This window comes from Cydia splendana, chromosome 12 (genome assembly GCF_910591565.1).
Source record: "Cydia splendana chromosome 12, ilCydSple1.2, whole genome shotgun sequence".
NCBI classification, from domain to species: domain Eukaryota; kingdom Metazoa; phylum Arthropoda; class Insecta; order Lepidoptera; family Tortricidae; genus Cydia; species Cydia splendana.
This window is the reverse complement of record NC_085971.1, coordinates 6,314,203-6,336,042: the sequence shown is the minus strand read 5'-3', so window position 1 is coordinate 6,336,042 and position 21,840 is coordinate 6,314,203. Positions and strand designations below refer to the sequence as shown.

The window sequence follows — 21,840 nt, the reverse complement described above, 5'->3', positions numbered from 1 at the left end:
CGGTAAAACGTATTGGCCCGGGGCGCCAAATTTCAAAATACGCCCCTGGTCGTGGGATTGGGGATTGGAAAGCGCTCAGGCCCGGTGTATTTGCCTTTCTTTTGCTAGAATAATACGCAAGAGCGATAGAGAGGCAAATAGACGATCGAACGATAGAAATTGTTCGCGGTAGCCTACCCCCAGGTCGAGTCAAAGGGCCTACCGAGAAACACTAAAATCGAAATTTCGTTGTCTGCCTCTCTATCACTCTTAAAGAGGCAGATAACTACATTTTTTAATTACCTATATAAAGTTTTAGCATTTTTTTAGCACATTTTAAAATTATCTAGCATATTTCTGGCATAATCTAGAATCTAGACATGTCTGGTATTTTTTCAAATTCCGAGTTGGCAACACTGCCCACCCCACGGTCAAACCACTGATACCAGTCGCGAGAGAAAACAAACGAGCGTCGGCACGTTTTTGCTATGGCGGTGTATTAAAAATTGTTTAATTGTGAAAAGACTATCTGTGACGATTCTGTGTCTGTGTATTAAGTGCCAGGAACCTCGGAACATTAAATTGAAGCATCAACAAGAGCGGGGGCTCTGCCCCTGACCACCTTTGGAGCCGGCTTCCATCCCATCGAGAGGCGGTTAGCAACAGGTAATTACTGTGTTATTTGTTTGTGTTATTTAATTGCCTGAACATATATAGGTATGGGTTGGTGATAGGTAATTAAATTAAAATAATAGTTGTTAGCAGAATAATTATTTAATTTTGTTCTATACTAAAATCATTCATTTTCATTAAAGATGTTCGTCAAATCTATTATCCATTTAAAAGTTTAAATGGTAGGCTTGTCTGGGGAATAATGTGTCGCGGCCATTTTGACGTGAAATGTGGTTTGCAAATTTGCAAATGATTAAAAACCGGCCAAATGCGAGTCGGACTCGCGCACGGAGGGTTCCGCACCATCAAAAAAAATAGAGCAAAAAATCCCTTAAATATTTATTTTATTTTATTTTTAGTATTTGTTGTTATAGCGGCGACTGAGATACATCATTTGTGAAAATTTCAACTGTCTAGCTATCGCGGTTCATGAGATATAGCCTGGTGACAGACGGACGGACAGCGAAGTCTTAGTAACAGAGTCCCGTTTTTTACCCTTTGGGTACGGAACCCTAAAAAACTGACTGATTAAAGGCTTCGTCACACAGGCGCGTTTTCCGGGCGGGGCGTGAGCGTTTTGTATGTAAAAGCGGATGGATAGGAATCATTCTAGATTATATCTTCATAATTTTTTATACTTAAAAACACTGAATTAATAAAATTATACTAATGCAGCAAAATATAATAAGCAGACAGGTGGTTATCTACCTTGTTTGGTTGATACCTTGCTATTAACAATTAGCATAAACATTGTTAGAAATGATTAAATTGTAAAAAGTCTCAACTGAGCTGGCATCTTTCTTGTCACCATACACTTACTATAAGTATATATTAGAAAGGGAATATACTATTAGAAAGGGAGTACTGCCATATCCTTAGCACCATCCCATAGGTGCCATTTTAGAAATGAAATTTAGCTTAGAGTCTATTCGGAAAGAGAAGAATAGTGAAACATATAAAAAATAACTACAAATGTATTTTATATGACTGAAACCATTTTTTTATTTTTTGTTACAATTTAAATTCTTTAAGTAATATTTTACAGGCGTTTAGAAATTTACAACATGAACTGGTCCATGGATGAGGGCCTAGACAACATGATCATCAGTGGAGCCCTGTACAGAGTGCCTATTGCTGTGGTGCGGGACCGGAAGCAGTTTGGCAGGATTGCAACCACTGCCAAACCTGTCATAACAATTTACAACTGTGTAGGGAATGTTATATCAAAGATTTTGGTAATTTCTTTAATATCTTAATTCCCTTTTAAAAATCTTGTTAACAGTAAGTTAAAAATGTTGTTAACCACACATTTTCAAGTGTCCTGTTAACCTCTGTATTCTTATATCCCTGATTCTTAATCCCTAAATAATATTAGAAATGCTAAAGAGGTACCTACTCTCAGTCTGTCTGTCTTCACGCTTAAACATCTGAATCAATTAGCATATTACACAAATGAAAAATGCCTTTACCAGGATTTGACCCAGGCTTTGTAGTTTGAAACATACCATCATCTGTGATATTTGCAGTGGAACAGCGGAGTCCTGGTCCACATGGGCTGGTCGGACGGGGAGCAGCTGCTGTGTGTGCAGGAGAGCGGAGATGTGCTCGTTTATGACATGTTTGGCGCCTACCAGAAGACATTCAATATGGGGCAAGAAATTAGGGACACTAAGGTACCTATCATATTCTACTTATACATAAGGATATATTTATGTGTGGGTGTGGGGTAAGTGTGGCTGGCCTTCACAACTTTAATTTGAATTAGATATTTCTATGAACAAAAAAAATTACTTAGCTAAACACACTGAATTTACCTAAATGGACTACTGTGTTTATGTAGAAATAACTATATAAAATAAAATGACTCGATTTTATTACTCTTTACTTAACTAAGAATGTACTAGAATGAATGGTACTTATATAATGCACAGTTATACTCGTATTATATGTGCCGATGCATTTTTCCTCCCCTACTCTACTACTATATTCCCTAATATATTGTTTATACTGTTTGTGAACAGGTCAGCAAAGCACAGCTGTTCTCAAATAGGACTGGCTCTAACACCAACCGCTGAGCAACATCTCCAAGCCCAAAGTCAGGCCCGTACCAGATCTGCCACGTAAGTTGTTCAATTTGTTATATTTATTAAAATAAAAAGTGTAATATAACATTTCTTTTTATGTTCAACTTGTTTTTAGGGTACCCCAAAACAAAAGGAAACAACTATACCCTTATAGGATAACTATATTGTCGGTCCGTCCGTCTGTCTGTCAACATACAATTATCCTTATTACAATAATCCGTACTATGAATATTTTAAACATACTAGAAAGTTAAATGGTGGGGACTAGAGACAGGTTTATTCCTATACACAACTTGTTCTGTGCGTGGCTTCTCTTGTTTCTATGTATACCTGGCAGTACTGAAAGAGAATGAGCTAAGTATTTATTATTTATGACTGTGACTGTTTTTAGATTCAATTTGTTTACCCCAAAATCAAGCAAAGTTACTATCCGATATCACAGAATAAGTAATAGTATTATCATACAGAACGGCCACGCACCGCCCCGCCCCGACTCTCATTACCTCGCCCCGCGACATGAATTTTTATCATTTTATTTGTTATGAAATGGAATTTTGATGTTTAATTATAGTAAGTCGGTTTGCTGCTGACGACACATATTGCTGATTTTTGACAGGAAGTACCACCCGGAAAATTTTGATGTTCTGGCAAATAGTAGACCAGTCGGTCATAACCTACGATCCGAAAAAAATCTAGGGGTGTCACTACTTAACAATCGCAAAAAAAATATTGAACTTTTAATTTTGTCCTAGTTTTCTATTTTTTATGACAATAAAAAAACATTTAAAGTGAAAAACTGTCACAATGTCACAAATAGGATGTTGATACTTAGCATAAATATTCTTCACTAGAAGAGGTAGCCATAAAAAAAAACAACAGGTTGCACTCCGGGAGTGCCGACAGAAGTGAAAACTCAATGACTAGTCCAAAATGTCTGCAGCACTATGTATAATTGATCCATCCTCCTTTCTATTGAAAAACTTTAGTTACGAAATTGCTGGTCGCAGGTTGTTGGTGAGCTTGTTTAAAATTTGAAATTCAAATTTATAGCGTTAATTGTTTAAAATTCGAATAGCAATTGTAAAGTTACCTTGCAGACCTCGCATCTTAATATATTTGGTCATGATATTTTGAGTTTTATTCACCAGTACTAGAGTTCACTTTTATTAGCGATATCATCAAGATGTCGCTTTATTGAATTATGTCATTGAGTTTTTCTTTATTGATTTAAATGCCATCTAAATGAGTGGCCATCTAAACCTTACGGTCACATGATCGCCTTACGGTCACGTGATCGCCTTACGCTGTCTTGAGTTTATCATTTTTTCCCCACCTCAAAAAGTGCCCAGCGCCGCTACAGAAGTTTTCACTTCAAAAAAACAGTCTGTTTAACGCAAGGGCCGATTTACTATCGGCCTGGCCACGACATTGGTCTAAGGCGATCGGCGGCGGCGACCGGCGGTAAGTCGCAAAAACAATAACCCGGCGACGCATTATGCATGCCATGAGCCTTGTCGCCGAGCGGCAACGCGCGCGGCGTGCACCGGGCGACCAGCGGCGGCGGCGAGCGGGGAGGGGCGTGACTCGAACATTTGTATCGGGCAGCGCAGGCGATGCCACGACTTTAGAGCGGCGCGACTGGCCTAGGCGGTGAGACGGATCGAGCGGTGCGATGCGGAACAAAACATTTTGTTTTTTTCTCGAGCGACATGGACACGGAAGCGTATATTATTGAAATTTTAAATGTACTTTCGCGTATTTAAGTATGTTGTAACGTCTCCACACTCATTCTTGTGTATTCGTTTTTTTCTGGGTGCTTTCTATACACAATATATAAAATACTAAACTAGATGTAAATAAATTTGTCGTCCTGTATTTAGCCCATGCACCCATTGACAAACAATTAAATATATACTAGGCACTGAAGTGCCACTTTTGAAAAAAAAAACATGTTTTTAAAGACGTCTACGTCCCAGCCGCTCCTAGTCGCTGCCGCCGCTACTAAAAGTACGTGGCATGCCTGGCGGTCGCTCGCGTTTGCCGCGCCGCCAGCCGCCCCGCCAGTCGCCTTAGACCAATGTCGTGGCCAGGCCGTATGGAAAGCCGACTATGGCCTTTATACGATTTTATGATCTTTTGTTACTTTTTAAAATAACCATTGCCAATTGTTTCAGATGACGACACAGAAACTGTAAGGAACGTTTGTCTTATGCTTCTGGCATATGTCATAAACGTATCGCCGGCTCGAAAACGGAAAGGCGGGCTCTGAAGTTTTCTCGCGCGGAAATATGCGACGGATTTTTCAAGCAAGTGTCATCAGAAACACATGTCATTAGCTACATAATCGAGAAGAGAGAACAATACATGAAATAGAAGTGGACTATGCAGCCATTTGTTATTTTACTATTTTTTGTTACTATTCGTACACTCAGTATTTTTTTGTATTTGTCTATTATTCTTTTAGGAACATATGTACACCCTTAAAACATGTCTTAAATCAGAAATAATAGTAACACAATTTACAATTACAGAAGTAACAAGTGAATGTCATTATTGTTTTAGTCACTAGAGTCCCAGATCAGTCAACAGAGTGATCACTACCTGTGAGCGTCTATCAAATGGTGTTCTTATGTTGTAGAATCCCAATTGGATAAAAACCCACAGATCATTACATTCTTCGGAATAGCAAGCTCCGGTTGATTGGTATATTTTAAAGACACAGTCTATGGCAGTTACAAGTTTTTCGAAACGGTAAACAGTTTCGTTGACGACAACGTATGCAGCGTTTACATTCGAGATTAAAAAAATACCCAGTAGTTACCACTATCTTAGTTTGGTGGTAAAAGGTGGCGAAAAAAATCCCAGTAGTTACCACTGGTAACAACGTGGTGGTAACTAGTGGGAATAACCCTTGATCTTAAGCATAGTATTAATATAGTACTTTTGTTTGTAGGTATTAAAATAATGGTCAACAATAATCTGTCATAAAATGTTGTAAAATAATACAGTTTCAAACTGATTAGTTTATGTTAGTTTGTTTGTAATATTTCTATTGACATAAACATTGGAAACACTCAAATGCATATTTTTTTCTAATAGCTCACTTCAATTAGCAGTCCTTTACCTAAAAAAATTGTATCGTACTTGAATAGGTTTGCTTAAATAGGTACTTAATATTTGTAAAGCTCCAAGTAATTATAAGTTAATGCGGTTTTTTACTTTATTAAATTGAAGAACCATGCAAAACTACGTTTACGTAATCTGCCATGTAATTCTCTAAGCAATGTCGTTCGTGAAATCCATACTTGCATTGATATTAAACCTAAAATTTGTTGTCAATGATGTTGATAGGAGAATGTCATGGCTGGACAGGTGCGATAATGGCTCATGATCAGTAAATAAAATGTCATCCTACGTATGTTGATAAGTCGGCCAGGTACCGTACCGTATAATATTTATTGTACTATTATCGTGTATCCTAATAGGTCTACATAGTAGCTTTGTATAATTATAATGGTATAGGGAGTATTACTGCAATGTTCTGCCGCCAGAGTGCAGCACTAGCACAAACTGTAAACCATATAAGAGTAGCTTATAATATACTATGCCGTAAACAGTTTTTAGACCAGTTTTCACAGATTATTTGTTACGAACAAATATGACATTGATGCATCGAGGAGGTTTGTTTACTGTTTGTTCTAGTGGCGCCCCCCACGCAGTTTTGCGTAATATTGCCTATTATACTTAATACTTACACTAGATAATATTTATGCTGGTCAGTTGTCGTACTGATTTGGGTTCTAGCCTCCCGAGTCCCGCTTGTAATTTTTGCAGTTTTGAATTTGGAACCTTGTAGGTACCTATTTTATTTTAATCTAAAATTCGATTTGGATTAAAGCCTTTATAAAGGCCTCAGGGACTCAGGAGGCTAGAGTCTGATGAGCGAAAAAAAATGAGTTTTGACATGACGATAGTATCAACCTTCAAGTTAGTTCCTTTACCTACCACGACTCATGTTTTTTCGCACAAACTCTTAATAATTGTGTTTTACGTATGTACATACACTGTGACAGGTACTGTACTAGCTCAGGCAAAGAATATAACGGTGCGGCCTATGTATGTATGTATCGACAGGTACTGTAATTGCTCAGGCAAAGTATATAATGGTGCGGCCTACGTATACTTAAACGTATGCCTGACAGGTAACTTACTGGGTCAGATCCAGTGTATAATAGAACATCCTACGTACGTAGCGTAGATATGCCGGTGAGGTACCGTACTGATTCTTGTCCAGTATATAATGGAATATCCCACGTATGTAGTACAGTTGTCATCAGATATATCTGAGCGGCCAGCGAGCTCACAAATATCTGAACATGCCTTTATTGTCAAGGTGTTACAGTGCGTGTTCAGACATTTTTGACCACCTCGTCCGCCCCGATATATCTGATGGCGACTGTACTACGTACGTGGGATATGTCATTATATACTGGACCAGAATCAGTACGGTACCTCACCGGCATATCAACGTACGTAGGATGTTCTATTACACACTGGATCTGAACTAGTAAGTTACCTGTCCGGCATACGTACATACGTAGGCCGCACCATTATATACTTTACCTGATCAAGTACAGTATCTGTCCGGCATACGTACATATGTAGGCCGCACCATTATATACTTTACCTGAACAAGTACGGTACCTGTCCGGCATACGTACATACGTAGACCGCACCATTATATACTTTACCTGATCAAGTACGGTACCTGTCCGGCATACGTACATATGTAGGCCGCACCATTATATACTTTACCTGAACAAGTACGGTACCTGTCCGGCATACGTACATACGTAGACCGCACCATTATATACTTTACTTGATCAAGTACGATACCTGTCCGGCATACGTACATATGTAGACCGCACCATTATATACTTTACCTGAACAAGTACGGTACCTGTCCGGCACACGTACATACGTAGGCCGCACCGTTATATACTTTACCTGAGCAAGTACAGTACCTGTCCGGCATACGTACATACGTAGGCCGCACCATTATATACTTTACCTGATCAAGTACGGTACCTGTCCGGCATACGTAAATACGTAGGCTGCACCATTATATACTTTACCTGAACAAGTACGTTACCTGTCCGGCATACGTACATACATAGGCCGCACCGTTATATACTTTACCTGAGCAAGTACAGTACCTGTCCGGCATACGTACATACGTAGGCCGCACCATTATATACTTTACCTGGTCAAGTACGGTACCTGACTGGCATACGTAAATACGTAGGCTGCACCATTATATACGTTACCTGAACAAGTACGTTACCTGTCCGGCATACGTACATACATAGGCCGCACCGTTATATACTTTACCTGCGCAAGTATAGTACCTGTCCGGCATACGTACATACGTGGGCCGCACCATTCTGTACTTTACCTGAGCAATTACAGTACCTGTCCGGCATACGTATATACGTAGGCCGCACCATTATATACTTTACCTGATCAAGTACGGTACCTGTCCGCCATACGTAAATACGTAGGCTGCACCATTATATATTTTACCTGAACAAGTACGTTACCTGTCCGGCATACGTACATACGTAGGCCGCACCATTATGTACTTTACCTGGTCAAGTACGGTACCTGCCCGCCATACGTAAATACGTAGGCCGCACCATTATATACTTTACCTGATCAAGTACGGTACCTGTCCGGCATACGTAAATACGTAGGCTGCACCATTATATACTTTACCTGAACAAGTACGTTACCTGTCCGGCATACGCACATACGTAGGCCGCACCATTATGTACTTTACCTGAGCAACTACAGTACCTGTCCGGCATACGTACATACGTAGGCCGCACCATTATATACTTTACCTGATCAAGTACGGTACCTGTCCGGCATACGTAAATACGTAGGCTGCACCATTATATACTTTACCTGAACAAGTACGTTACCTGTTCGGCATACGTACATACATAGGCCGCACCGTTATATACTATACCTGAGCAAGTACAGTACCTGTCCGGCGTACGTACATACGTAGGCTGCACCATTATATACTTTACCTGAGCAAGTACATTACCTGTCCGGCATACGTACATTCGTAGGCCGCACCATTATGTACTTTACCTGAGCAAGTACAGTACCTGTCCGGCATACGTACATACGTAGACCACACCATTATGTACTTTACCTGAGCAAGTACAGTACCTGTCCGGCATACGTATATACGTAGGCCGCACCATTATGTACTTTACCTGAGCAACTACAGTACCTGTCCGGCATACGTACATACGTAGACCACACCATTATAAACTTTACCTGATCAAGTACGTTACCTGTCCGGCATACGTACATACGTAGGCCGCACCATTATATACTTTACCTAAGCAACTACAGTACCTGTCCGGCATACGTACATACGTAGACCACACCATTATAAACTTTACCTGATTAAGTAGATTACCTGTCGCCATACGTACATTCGTAGGCCGCACCATTATATACTTTACCTAAGCAACTACAGTACCTGTCCGGCATACGTAAATACGTAGGCAATACAATTATTTACTGGACCTGACCCTAACCAAACCTACACATACGTAATATACACCGTGCTTTCATGGATAATTTTGGGCGTATCGACAGCTACTTATTGTAAGTAGCAAACACCCTACCTACTTATTGTACGTAGGAAAACGTGCCAGTGGTAAATTACGTAGCCGTACCAATTACTTTTATCAGTAGCGCGGCTACTTACGCTTAACTACGTATGCAACATTGTGCCGGCTATAAACGTCATGCTGTATCATTTTTCCATGTATTTTCCGTATGCGGGCTACTTAAAATTTTCTCCGTGATGGGTGGTGCAACCAGCCCTAATTGGCCGAAGCTTAAACTCCTATTATGTACCCATTTTGAACTATTGAACTGTAAATCGATAGGTGTCATTTAACACCTTATACAATATCTGCAGTCAGGGTGCATCCCATCTTGGGTCCGGACTGCATCGGCCTTGCTATTCCGTGGCGGATATTAGAGCATCGCTCAGTGGTGTCATTCCGATCGCTTGCCGCGCGTGAGTAAGTTGACCACTTGGAGGTACCAGCGTAAGCGTTTTTTGATTATGTATAGTCGTTAAGAATCTCGAGGTCATGCTACACTGTTTGCTCAAGCTTCGGCTCGTGCAGTCAATGGAATATACAGGCATTGCTGTCGCGCGTCGCTTGATAAACGACCGGCTCCGTTCGGACCCTCATCGATCCTCAGCTAAATCTTCACATGATAATGCTGGCTGTACAATTCGAAAAATGACGGGAAAGACGTTTTTTACGGAAGTAAGATTCGTCTGTGTTTGGTAGGCTTTAGTAGTAGTAGTAGTAGTAATCACTTTATTGTACACAACACAGGTTTACAAAAATAAATTACAGTAATGGAAGTACAAAGGCGAACTTATGGCTTTAGAATGTCTAACGTAAAATATTTTTTAATTAGTTTACAAAAGGCAAAAGGAACAAAAGGGACTGCCTTCTATAGGTACTGTACACAAGTAAGTACCTACTTAAATATTATTTATTGCACCCAATAAAAAATACATTCTGTTTCCCATCTGGGTTGTAAGGTCAGCTGGCAGTCGATTTCGTAAAAACTGGTGCCTAAGTCGGTCGCCTACTACTGTATAATTATAACCTATCTATAATATATTTTGTAAATAAAGTACGTACTGATTAAATTTCATTATTTTACCTTTATCCGGCGTTTCAGCTAGGTTGCACTAAATCGGTCTGTCTGTAGGCAAAATAAAACCTGTCAAATTCTGCCTATTTTGCGTGAAACGAGGTAGCGTTAAGGATGACTCGCGTTAGACCGGGCTGTGTCCGGACCGGAGCTTCCGGTGCTTACTTTTCTATGACATGACAGGCGATCACGTGATGCTTTCCATAGAAAACGATGCGCCGGAAGCTCCGGCCCGGACACGGCCTGGTCTAACATGAGTCATCCTTTACTCTAACCACTCCAGCTCCTCCACGAAACCTATCAAAGTCTTCAGGTTGCTAACTGCCTCCTTCAGTGTGCACGGATTCCCCGTGTTTGCTTGCACTACAACCCCCCCACTCATGGTATAATAATATACTCCGCCTGGTACTCCATTCCCGTCTTTTCTAGGTCACCTAACTGACACGGGCCTACGTCATCATGCGACAGCGCTATATGATAATATGCGATAGCGCTATATATAGCGGCCATCTTGTTGTGACGTAGGCCTGTGTCACTCTGGGAATGGAAGACCATGTTTTATTAGACTATGCCCCCCACTAGTTAGCCTAGTGTAGTAAATTCTTCCGGCCGCTCCCCGTATATTTAAATATTGCGTGTTACATCACCGAACCTATCTCATTAACGCTCAAGCGAGTGAAGCTTAGTTAAAACTATTGTTATCCAGTGAATCCACGTCACTGGCGGGCAAGTTGCTAAGTTATGAGGTGTTGTAAGTTGCGTCAGTATTTGGCCAAGCGCCAACGCTAAACGGAGGATAAGCTAAACGGTTTTTGTTGATAATTATCATGTGGATAACTTGTTAGCCTTAATTACGGAAGCTTTAATGAACATTGTTGTTATTTTAGAAAGTGTTTTGTATGTTGATAGGTAGACATCAATTTTGATACAATAAAGGACCATGGGCAACTTTGTATGGAGCCTGGACCCAACTCCAACAGAAATGAGAGTAAAGTCATTAGACAGGTATTTCTATGTACTTCATTTTGTTCTATGGGCACCAAGCGGAATTCCATTGCAGAACTGAGATATTGGTATTTTAGCCAAATGTCGTCACCCTTATTACCTAGGCAATAGAGTCCGAGTAAGTAAATTAATTGCTGCCAGGTAGATGTTCGCGCACCGCCGGCCGAGCACACCGAATGATCTGCCGTGCTCGCCCGGCGGCGGTGGACTCTATTGACGGTGACGACATTTTGACTAAAATACCAATATCTCAGTTCTGCAATGGAATTCCGCGTGGTGCCCACAGAACGAAATGAAGTACAGAGAAATACCTATCTAATGACCTAACTCTCAACTCTGTTGGTTTTGGAGCCATTTTGATGCATAGTCCTTTACGGAAATGGGAAGCATAAATGTACAGTAATGTACACCTGGACATAACTGAACATTGTAATTTGTTTTTCATTAGGTTTTTTAAATGGATGAGAAAGTTCTTAGTATTTAATCCACAAAATGTCTTTAGTTTAAAACTGTAGGTAGTACCATAATTACTTCGTCGTGGGGGCGGATAGCCGGATCTTTGCCGGAGATTCTTAGCACCCCTGACCCCGCTAATGCCCTGACCGCTACCATAGCCAGAGCACCGGGAGTCGCCGGAACCTCGGGGCCGTGGTTTTATTGTGTTCTGCATGATGGGGGGTGAATGCCATAATCGGCACGCTTGGCAGGCGGGTTGGCGATCGCAGTCGAGTACACCGAATTTGAGGGACGCTGCTGCACGTCCACCGGTGGTCTTGGACTTAGTTTAAGGACATACCCGGGTCCCTGGGACAGTATTTAAATAAAAGTAAACAAATAATTTGTACATTTTCGGGTAGTTATAACATTTACTGGTTAACCGACCAAATACAAAACCGCCTGGATCTGTCACTGAACGACCTGACTTTAACCAACATTATTTGATCGTGTAATGTTTTCATCTACCCTCAACTAGCTTAAGGAGCCATTTGAGGGTAGATTTTGTTTACTTTTATTTAAATACCTACAGATACAGACTATAGACTTTTCAACAACACTCTCACGTTACCATCGCAACAGAATCAGTATTTTAGGCAAATGTTTCCTTTCAATCAAACATAAAATTCCGACACAGCAAACCCAATAAAATTGTTTTAATAAAAAACCGGCCAAGTGCGAGTCGGATTCGCGCACGAAGGATTCCGTACCATTACGCAAAAAACGGCAAAATAATCACGTTTGTTGTATGGGAGCCCCACTTAAATATTTATTTTATTTTGTTTTTAGTGTGTTGTTATTGCGGCAACAGAAATACATCATCTGTGAAAATTTCAACTGTCTAGCTATCAGGGTACAAGAGTTAAAGCCTGATGACACACAGACGGACGGACAGACGGACAGCGGAGTCTTAGTAATAGGGTCCCGTTTTTAACCTTTGGGTACGGAACCCTAAAAAAGTACAATCAATGAATAACAAATACAGAGAACCAATACATTTCTTTTCGGCCGACCGCCGCAAGATTTCCTAGCGTTTGATATAACATCGACTACAGAACATTTGATTATCATATTTTTGTTCTTTCTCCCTTTTTATTTCCTCCTTGTGATACAGGATGCGTATTTGCATATTGAATTTCGATATAGTGTACAAAATATATGACTTATTTTATAAAATCTATGGATACCATTGAAGTAGGCAGGTACTCTTATCTACTATATTTATTTATAAAACATACAAGTAGGTATACTTGAGTTTACACACGTCAAAGTGTGGAAAAAAATTGCGACTCGTATGTAAACATAAAATAAAATAGTAATAATAATTCAGCCTATATACGTCCCACTGCTCGGCACAGGCCTCCTCTCGTGCGCGAAAGGGTTTGGGTTATAAAAGTCAAAAAAATAACCGCCGAAAAAAAACTAAAAGGAAATAAAAAAACCGGCACTAACACGAAACGAGTCGACCAACAAAAACAATAGCACACTGAAAAGAAAAAAATAATTATTTTGTCTTCAATAACGCAAGTGAATACCTATGAACTATGTATATACATACTTCTGAAATCAATCACACAAATCTGCGTATTTATATATTTACAATCTGTTATTTTTGGAGTCTTACTGTTATATTAATAATCCTACTTTAACTATTATTTTGTTCTGTAATATAAATAAATTACCCCTATTTTCCCACCCTTAGGGTAGGATTTTTTTTCCAATTTTTTATTATTATTACGACTACTCTGTAAAAGGTTATGCGTGGTCATACGTTACAATCGGTGAGTGAAAAAATCAATCATCCCCTATTTTTCTACCCTTAAGGTTGGATTTTTTTTTCCAAATTTATATGGGACCAACTTCGGGGTATACCCTTTCCAATAAAAAAATAATTATCAAAATCGAACATCTCTGTAAAAAGTTATGCGTGGTCATCAGCGAAATGCTATACATGGAAGTATTCTGTCCGCTCAATTATGACCCAACGCAAACTACCCCGCGATAGGCGGTACTTACAAACTGCTCGATTGGCAGTCTCAGTACCACCGAGATGACAGTCAGTGACAAATGGCTAAATTGATTTATAAAAACAACGTTTTCTTGTAATTAAAAAACTATTCATGTGTCGTGAAGTGGTGCAGAAGTTATTTTAGTTCATACCAAGGACAGTGGAATCACTTTTCACTTGTAGTAAACAGATAACTTCAGTAGAATTTGGAAAAAACATGACGATTTGTTTTCAATACTACCGTGCTAAGCTAAAACGTAACAACTGCATACGACTTTCATAACAACATACGACTTTTTAAATTGCGAGGATAATAGGGATGGTGTTATGCTAAATGAAGTAGACTATTTTATTAACTTGTGTTTGGTTTAGGTATTTTCTATATAATTATAAATGTAGTAATAAATTCCTTCTTACAGATTTGTATTTTCCTTTTTTATTTCATGAGATGGAGCTATAAAAAAACTACCTAGTTATTTCAAATTAATAATCAAATTTGGTATTGTCATTTTACATTACTTTCCATTCAGATTCCCACAAGATGCTATTCGCAGAGAACTATGGAAAAAAGCTGTCCAATTAGAGAGACATGAAATTGAGTGGATGCCTGGCAAGATATCTAGAATATGTTCTATTCATGAGATATAACCCGTGAGATAATCATACCCGGTCTCCTATATGTAGATACATTTTTCCTATCATGCTTTCACTGAATTAATTTAACAAATACACACATTATCTGAAAATGTTGATCATTTGAATCCACCCTCTACTGTCACATATATGTAGGTTCTCTCTCAAGCCATTTCCGTCAGTAGAAAAGAGCGGCAAACATATTAACTCACATTATAGACGGGTCTAAAGCGAATTATATTCAATTACCTTGATTTACCGACGTAAATCAGTTTCGTTTCGTATAATGTGAGTAAATATGTGTTCAAAACGAGAAAGTTTAAAATATTATAAGAGCGGCAAATTTAGAAAATGTAAGCGCGCGAACGGCTGTGGTCCTATACAAAATTTTAATTTTGCACCTTTTTCTACTGACAAACTTGCTTGACCGGCTATATACATATAAAATATTCTGAACTGAAAGTGGGGATTTATTGTGACTCCGCCTGTTCAAATATTTTTGACCCGATTCGTGTACCCATGTAAGTTTTGCAGACTGTATAGCCAGTCCGATTTCTAAGATCAAGTTCGCCATACATTTACTATGGCGTACTTGATCTTAGAAAAACGGACAGACTATACCTGAACGTGACTTCGCACTGCCATGCAGATTGATAATAAAATATACAAAATACTTATTATAGCGGAATACATTTATACAACAATGATATATTTACTTATGTTGAGTTAGTCTGTCATGTCATAACAACATTTTAACTAGTTATCTTTTAATCTGCATTAAATTATTATACGTGAATTATTTGACTGGTTCTTCACAGTATGGCATAAACCTATCCCTGTCCAAGTCATATTCTAATCAAATATGAACCGCGAACTCTCAGCGGCCAGTACGTACAGCAAGAAGGTTATTAGCGGATTAATGTCGCTTATTGGTAGTTATTGACATTATATGCATTTCATCTACACTTAGCTATGTACCATTAGTGTAATAAAGATGACTCTTATTTTGTTTACCAGCTTTGATTACAGGCTCTGTAAACGCGTCGTCTTATTTGAATGTAGGCGTAATTGTGTATGTGTGCTAATTTGGCCAAGAATTTGAACGGTAATGTTCCTAAAGGCGGTATCCATGGTTATATATGATCGCAGGTGGTCATACATAAAAAAAAAAAAATATATACGCGTCGACTTGAGAACCTCCTCCGTTTTTTTTTTTCGTCGGTTGAAAATATACGCGTCGACTTGAGAACCTCCTCTGTTTTTTTTTTCGTCGGTTGAAAATCAGTTCTCAACAATAAAAAGAAAATATATATTTTTTCGTTAGCAAATTAAGGCGAGAGAACACGGAAATTTTATGGGGCTATCAGACTTTAGTTCAGGCGAAGTGAAGTATATAGTAAGTTATTTTCACTCTATCGTTCTGTTCACGTGTTGTAAAAAGTATAATTGACTGTAGTTATGCAGAAAACGACCAACTCGATTTTTTTATCAATGCAGAAAGCGACCAAAGCTACTGAGTTAGGGTGTAAGTCACTTTGACAAAAATAAAAAATTGGTCGCTTTCTACAGAACTACGGTCAATTAATTATTATAATGATAAAAATGTCTATTTTAAACTATTTTAACCTACAAACTTACAAAGCCACGTACACTCAAAAGTGAGTTTAAAAACAAAAAAACATATAAATATAACCAGAAACAAGAGTCCGACAGTATATTTTACTGTCTACCGTGTTTTGTGAGGCTATTTAATGTTTTGACGGAAGCCACACTGTCTCGCCGACATAATTGCTGTCATTTTTGCTCCACCAAAGAAATGAAGCCAGGCCTGTTGGTGCAGATAATAAATAACTGGGTGCTTCATTTGTCCGACTACTGCCACTAATTTTTCAAGTGTCACGGCTCTTTTGTCTGTAGACATTATTCGGATGCAATTCACGGATAAATGTTTTTTTGTGCAAGTTTTGTAAGAAGAATGGGTAATATCGGAATATAGAGTACCTATTACAAAATTATGGCTTTCCATCAGAGAAAGGGCCTTAATTATGCTTATTGTGCAATAAGGACCATTCTATTAGAATTCCTGTTGTAATTTCAGATAGAAAAGGTCCTTATTGCACTTGAAGCACAAGGACCCTTCTGTTATGGAAAGCCACAATTAAAGAAAGTAATTATGGTACTACCTACAGTTTTAAACTAAAGACATTTTGTGGATTAAATACTAAGAACTTTCTCATCCATTTAAAAAACCTAATGAAAAACAAATTTCAATGTTCAGTTATGTCCAGGTGTACATTACTGTACATTTATGCTTCCCATTTCCGTAAAGGACTATGCATCAAAATGGCTCCAAAACCAACAGAGTTGAGAGTTAGGTCATTAGATAGGTATTTCTATGTACTTCATTTTGTTCTATGGGCACCAAGCGGAATTCCATTGCAGAACTGAGATATTGGTATTTTAGCCAAAATGTCGTCACCCTTATTACCTAGGCAATAGAGTCCGAGTAAGTAAATTAATTGCTGCCAGGTAGATGTTCGCGCACCGCCGGCCGAGCACACCGAATGATCTGCCGTGCTCGCCCGGCGGCGGTGGACTCTATTGACGGTGACGACATTTTGACTAAAATACCAATATCTCAGTTCTGCAATGGAATTCCGCGTGGTGCCCATAGAACGAAATGAAGTACAGAGAAATACCTATCTAATGACCTAACTCTCAACTCTGTTGGTTTTGGAGCCATTTTGATGCATAGTCCTTTACGGAAATGGGAAGCATAAATGTACAGTAATGTACACCTGGACATAACTGAACATTGAAATTTGTTTTTCATTAGGTTTTTTAAATGTTCTTAGTATTTAATCCACAAAATGTCTTTAGTTTAAAACTGTAGGTAGTACCATAATTACTTTCTTTAATTGTGGCTTTCCATAACAGAAGGGTCCTTGTGCTTCAAGTGCAATAAGGACCTTTTCTATCTGAAATTACAACAGGAATTCTAATAGAATGGTCCTTATTGCACAATAAGCATAATTAAGGCCCTTTCTCTGATGGAAAGCCATAATTTTGTAATAGGTACTCTATATTCCGATATTACCCATTCTTCTTACAAAACTTGCCCAAATAACATTTTATCCGTGAATTGCATCCGAATAATGTCTACAGACAAAAGAGCCGTGACACTTGAAAAATTAGTGGCAGTAATCGGACAAATGAAGCACCCAGTAATTTATTATCTGCACCAACAGGCCTGGCTTCATTTCTTTGGTGGAGCAAAAATGACAGCAATTATGTCGGCGAGACAGTGTGGCTTCCGTCAAAACATTAATAGCCTCACAAAACACGGTAGACAGTAAAATATACTGTCGGACTCTTGTTTCTGGTTATATTTATGTTTTTTTGTTTTTAAACTCACTTTTGAGTGTACGTGCCTTTGTAAGTTTGTAGGTTAAAATAGTTTAAAATAGACATTTTTATCATTATAATAATTAATAAAACACATTAAAAATATTATACAAATAAATAATAATTCCATAATTAAAACCATAATAACGTTACGGATTATTAAAGGATTATCTAAACAGGATCTCAGAATATTATCTAGTGCCATTTAATTGCCAAAGAGAAGTTTTGGCCGAAGGGTGTCAAGTTCCGGCGCTTCCACGGTCAGATTCCTGACACCGCGTTAGGAGTACATTTTGAAACCTCTCAGTAAAATATATTTCATGCCAGGAAGTGATACTTTTGACGTAAAATAAAATATCTGGGAGACCGAACTTTGCTCGGAAAACATAATATATATACAAACTCAAAAATGCGCATTTTCCCAGAGTAGTTCTGTAGAAAGCGACCAATTTTTTATTTTTGTCAAAGTGACTTACACCCTAACTCAGTAGCTTTGGTCGCTTTCTGCATTGATAAAAAAATCGAGTTGGTCGTTTTCTGCATAACTACAGTCAATTATACTTTTTACAACACGTGAACAGAACGATAGAGTGAAAATAACTTACTATATACTTCACTTCGCCTGAACTAAAGTCTGATAGCCCCATAAAATTTCCGTGTTCTCTCGCCTTAATTTGCTAACGGAAAAATATATATTTTCTTTTTATTGTTGAGAACTGATTTTTGACTTTTATAACCCAAACCCTTTCGCGCACGAGAGGAGGCCTGTGCCGAGCAGTGGGACGTATATAGGCTGAATTATTATTACTATTTTATTTTATGTTTACATACGAGTCGCAATTTTTTTCCACACTTTGACGTGTGTAAACTCAAGTATACCTACTTGTATGTTTTATAAATAAATATAGTAGATAAGAGTACCTGCCTACTTCAATGGTATCCATAGATTTTATAAAATAAGTCATATATTTTGTACACTATATCGAAATTCAATATGCAAATACGCATCCTGTATCACAAGGGGGAAATAAAAAGGGAGAAAGAACAAAAATATGATAATCAAATGTTCTGTAGTCGATGTTATATCAAACGCTAGGAAATCTTGCGGCGGTCGGCCGAAAAGAAATGTATTGGTTCTCTGTATTTGTTATTCATTGATTGTACATTTTTAGGGTTCCGTACCCAAAGGCAAAAAGAATAGATAGTATAGAGGGGTCCTGTCATTGTAAATTTTGTAGTCACTGTAAATTTACTGCCATCTATCGACACACGACTAAAACTCAAAATGAAAACGTATAAAGTTATCAAAAAATGTATATACAGTAGAGTCCGGTTAGTACGACTTCGCATATAACAACCAACCGCTTATAGCGACGTAAGTATAGGCACTTGTTTGGTTTTAGTATAAGCTACTATGAAAGCACAACCGTTTATTACGACTCCGCTTATAACGACCGATCGCCTTTAACGACGGAAATTGACTCAAAATCCGTCCGTCAAGTCCGGTTACAACGACGAGCGACGTAGTTTTTACAAATAAATTGTTGGTAAGAAGCTTACTCCGTCCCGCGCACCCAACTCCCCTCTCCCTTTTGCCTATACGCAGCAAGATGAAATAGTCATGTGACTTTTCGTAATCTTGCAAACTAAATAAAACCCAATTCCCATTATTCGATTCAAGTTAAACTTCACATACATAATTATGTAAGTTGGGTGACAATGCAATATTTTGGTAGGTACCTCCGAGCTGATCTAATGATGGACACATTATGATGTTTATGACACATGTAAAGATTAGTTCCCCAAGAATTACGACTTTTTATTTTACGGGATTCGAGTAATTTGCGGATGACAAGTGAGTACGCGTACCTTGAAAAGTGGCTTCTTCTTAACACACAAGTCTGAGACATTGAAGACATCTCCTTCATCAATGGCCACTGCATCCCAGATGGATGATTGTTGCAACGCTGTGTCAAGAGCGGTTGAGACGGCCAATACATTTCCGCCTATGGCTATACAAGCCTATCGCTGCACGGCACTTCTTGCGGCACAAGTCGCATACCGCAGGTGTTGTAATACTAACGTAAATATTTTAAAACAAATGTTTTTTTTTCTTTGATTGTCGCATAAGTATTAATAAATACAAAATTATGTATTTCATTTGTTTAAAAAAATATATTAAAATTGGCAGTTCGTTTAGTACGACGTCCGGTTAGTACGACGTAATATCAGCGGTCCCTTGGGCGTCGTTATAACCGGACTCTACTGTATATGGATAAATGATTTTATTATTTTTATATCATTTTGATCCATGTTCATTCACTGATATCTATGTGTTATAATTGTTAAATATGAAACGGTGTCGTCACGCCATCTAGCCGAGGATAGGCTAAAGGTGTGTGCGGCATCTATACGAGAATGACTTTTACTTAAATTCCGAGGCACGTTTTTTCCTTAGACTTTATTCGTCTTATACGAAGTTACATATGTCTTTGCCAAAGGGTAAAAACGGGACCCTATTACTAAGACTCCGCTGTCCGTCTGTCCGTCCGTCTGTGTGTCACCCGGCTTTAACTCTTGAACCCTGATAGCTAGACAGTTAAAATTTTCACAGATGATGTATTTCTGTTGTCGCAATAACAACAAACTAAAAACAAAATAAAATAAATATTTAACTGGGGCTCCCATACAACAAACGTGATTTCTTTTGCCATTTTTTGCGTAATGGTACGGAACCCTTCGTGCGCGAGTCCGACTCGCACTTGGCCGGTTTTTTATTAAAACAATTTTGTTGGGTTTGCTGTGTCGGAATTTTATGTTTGATTGAAAGGAAAAATTTGCCTAAAATACTGATTCTGTTGCGATGGTAACGTGAGAGTGTTGTTGAAAAGTATAGGTATATTCTAATTCTGGAACTGTACGTACCTATATTAACATCATTCAGATAACGTTTTAATGTCAGATCCACGTTCGAATTGGCCTGTAAGTTTTACTATCCAGACCCTGATTCAAACTTTACGATACGTCAGTTAATAGATCTAAAAAGATATGGATTAGATGAGGTAATGGCAGGCAGCCGGCGGCCGGCTATTGAAAGGAAAAATTTGCCTAAAATACTGATTCTGTTGCGATAGTAACGTGAGAGTGTTGTTGAAAAGTATAGGTATATTCTAATTCTGGAACTGTACGTACCTATATTAACATCATTCAGATAACGTTTTGATGTCAGATCTACGTTCGAATTGGCCTGTAAGTTTTACTATCCAGACGGCCCGATTCAAACTTTACGATACGTCAGTTAATAGATCTAAAACGATATGGATTAGATGAGGTAATGGCAGGCAGCCGGCCGCCGGCCGCGTGATATGTCAGTGTCAAATGTGACGTTTCTTCAAACAAAACCGTCACTTTTGACACTGATGCATCTAATCTATACACGATAAACGATATGGATTAGATATGTCAGTGTCAAATGTGACGTTTCTAGATCTGTTAACTGACTATCTCAAAGTTCGAATCGGGCAGAGAGACTTTCAATTAAAACTATTTACCTATTTTGAATGCATTGAGCTGGTTTTCAGCCAAAATCATTCCTTCTTAATAACATTAGAGATGCGGCTCATTAATCATATCGTATACAAACAAACCGTCAGTTTGTAGCATTTTTCGTGTAGGTATATTGTTTTGTGTGTATAATGTTAACCCTTACGTTAACCCTTTATTAGGTATACGTGATCCGACTTGACTGTATTAATTTGGCCTGTTTCAAATTGTTTTTAGCGTAGGTATTAT

The 21,840-nt window shown here is 38.5% G+C and overlaps 1 protein-coding gene across 1 annotated transcript; it reads left to right on the top strand.

Annotated features, from left to right (window-relative positions):
* The first annotated feature begins 1,697 nt into the window (after positions 1-1,697).
* On the top strand, positions 1,698-2,726 carry LOC134795858 (vacuolar protein sorting-associated protein 16 homolog). Its single transcript, XM_063767789.1, has 3 exons — positions 1,698-1,886; positions 2,178-2,324; positions 2,673-2,726. The coding sequence occupies exons 1-3, from the start codon at positions 1,716-1,718 to the stop codon at positions 2,724-2,726; spliced, it is 372 nt and encodes a 123-aa protein (XP_063623859.1). The 5' UTR covers positions 1,698-1,715.
* Positions 2,727-21,840: the final 19,114 nt, after the last annotated feature.

Excerpts from the sequence above, each read along its gene's own strand:
- LOC134795858 (XM_063767789.1), top strand. The coding sequence starts at position 1,716 with ATGAACTGGTCCATGGATGAGGGCCTAGACAACATGATCATCAGTGGA. Across the intron at positions 1,887-2,177 it reads ATGTTATATCAAAGATTTTG|TGGAACAGCGGAGTCCTGGT; the intron begins GTAATTTCTTTA and ends TGATATTTGCAG. Across the intron at positions 2,325-2,672 it reads AAGAAATTAGGGACACTAAG|GTCAGCAAAGCACAGCTGTT; the intron begins GTACCTATCATA and ends GTTTGTGAACAG.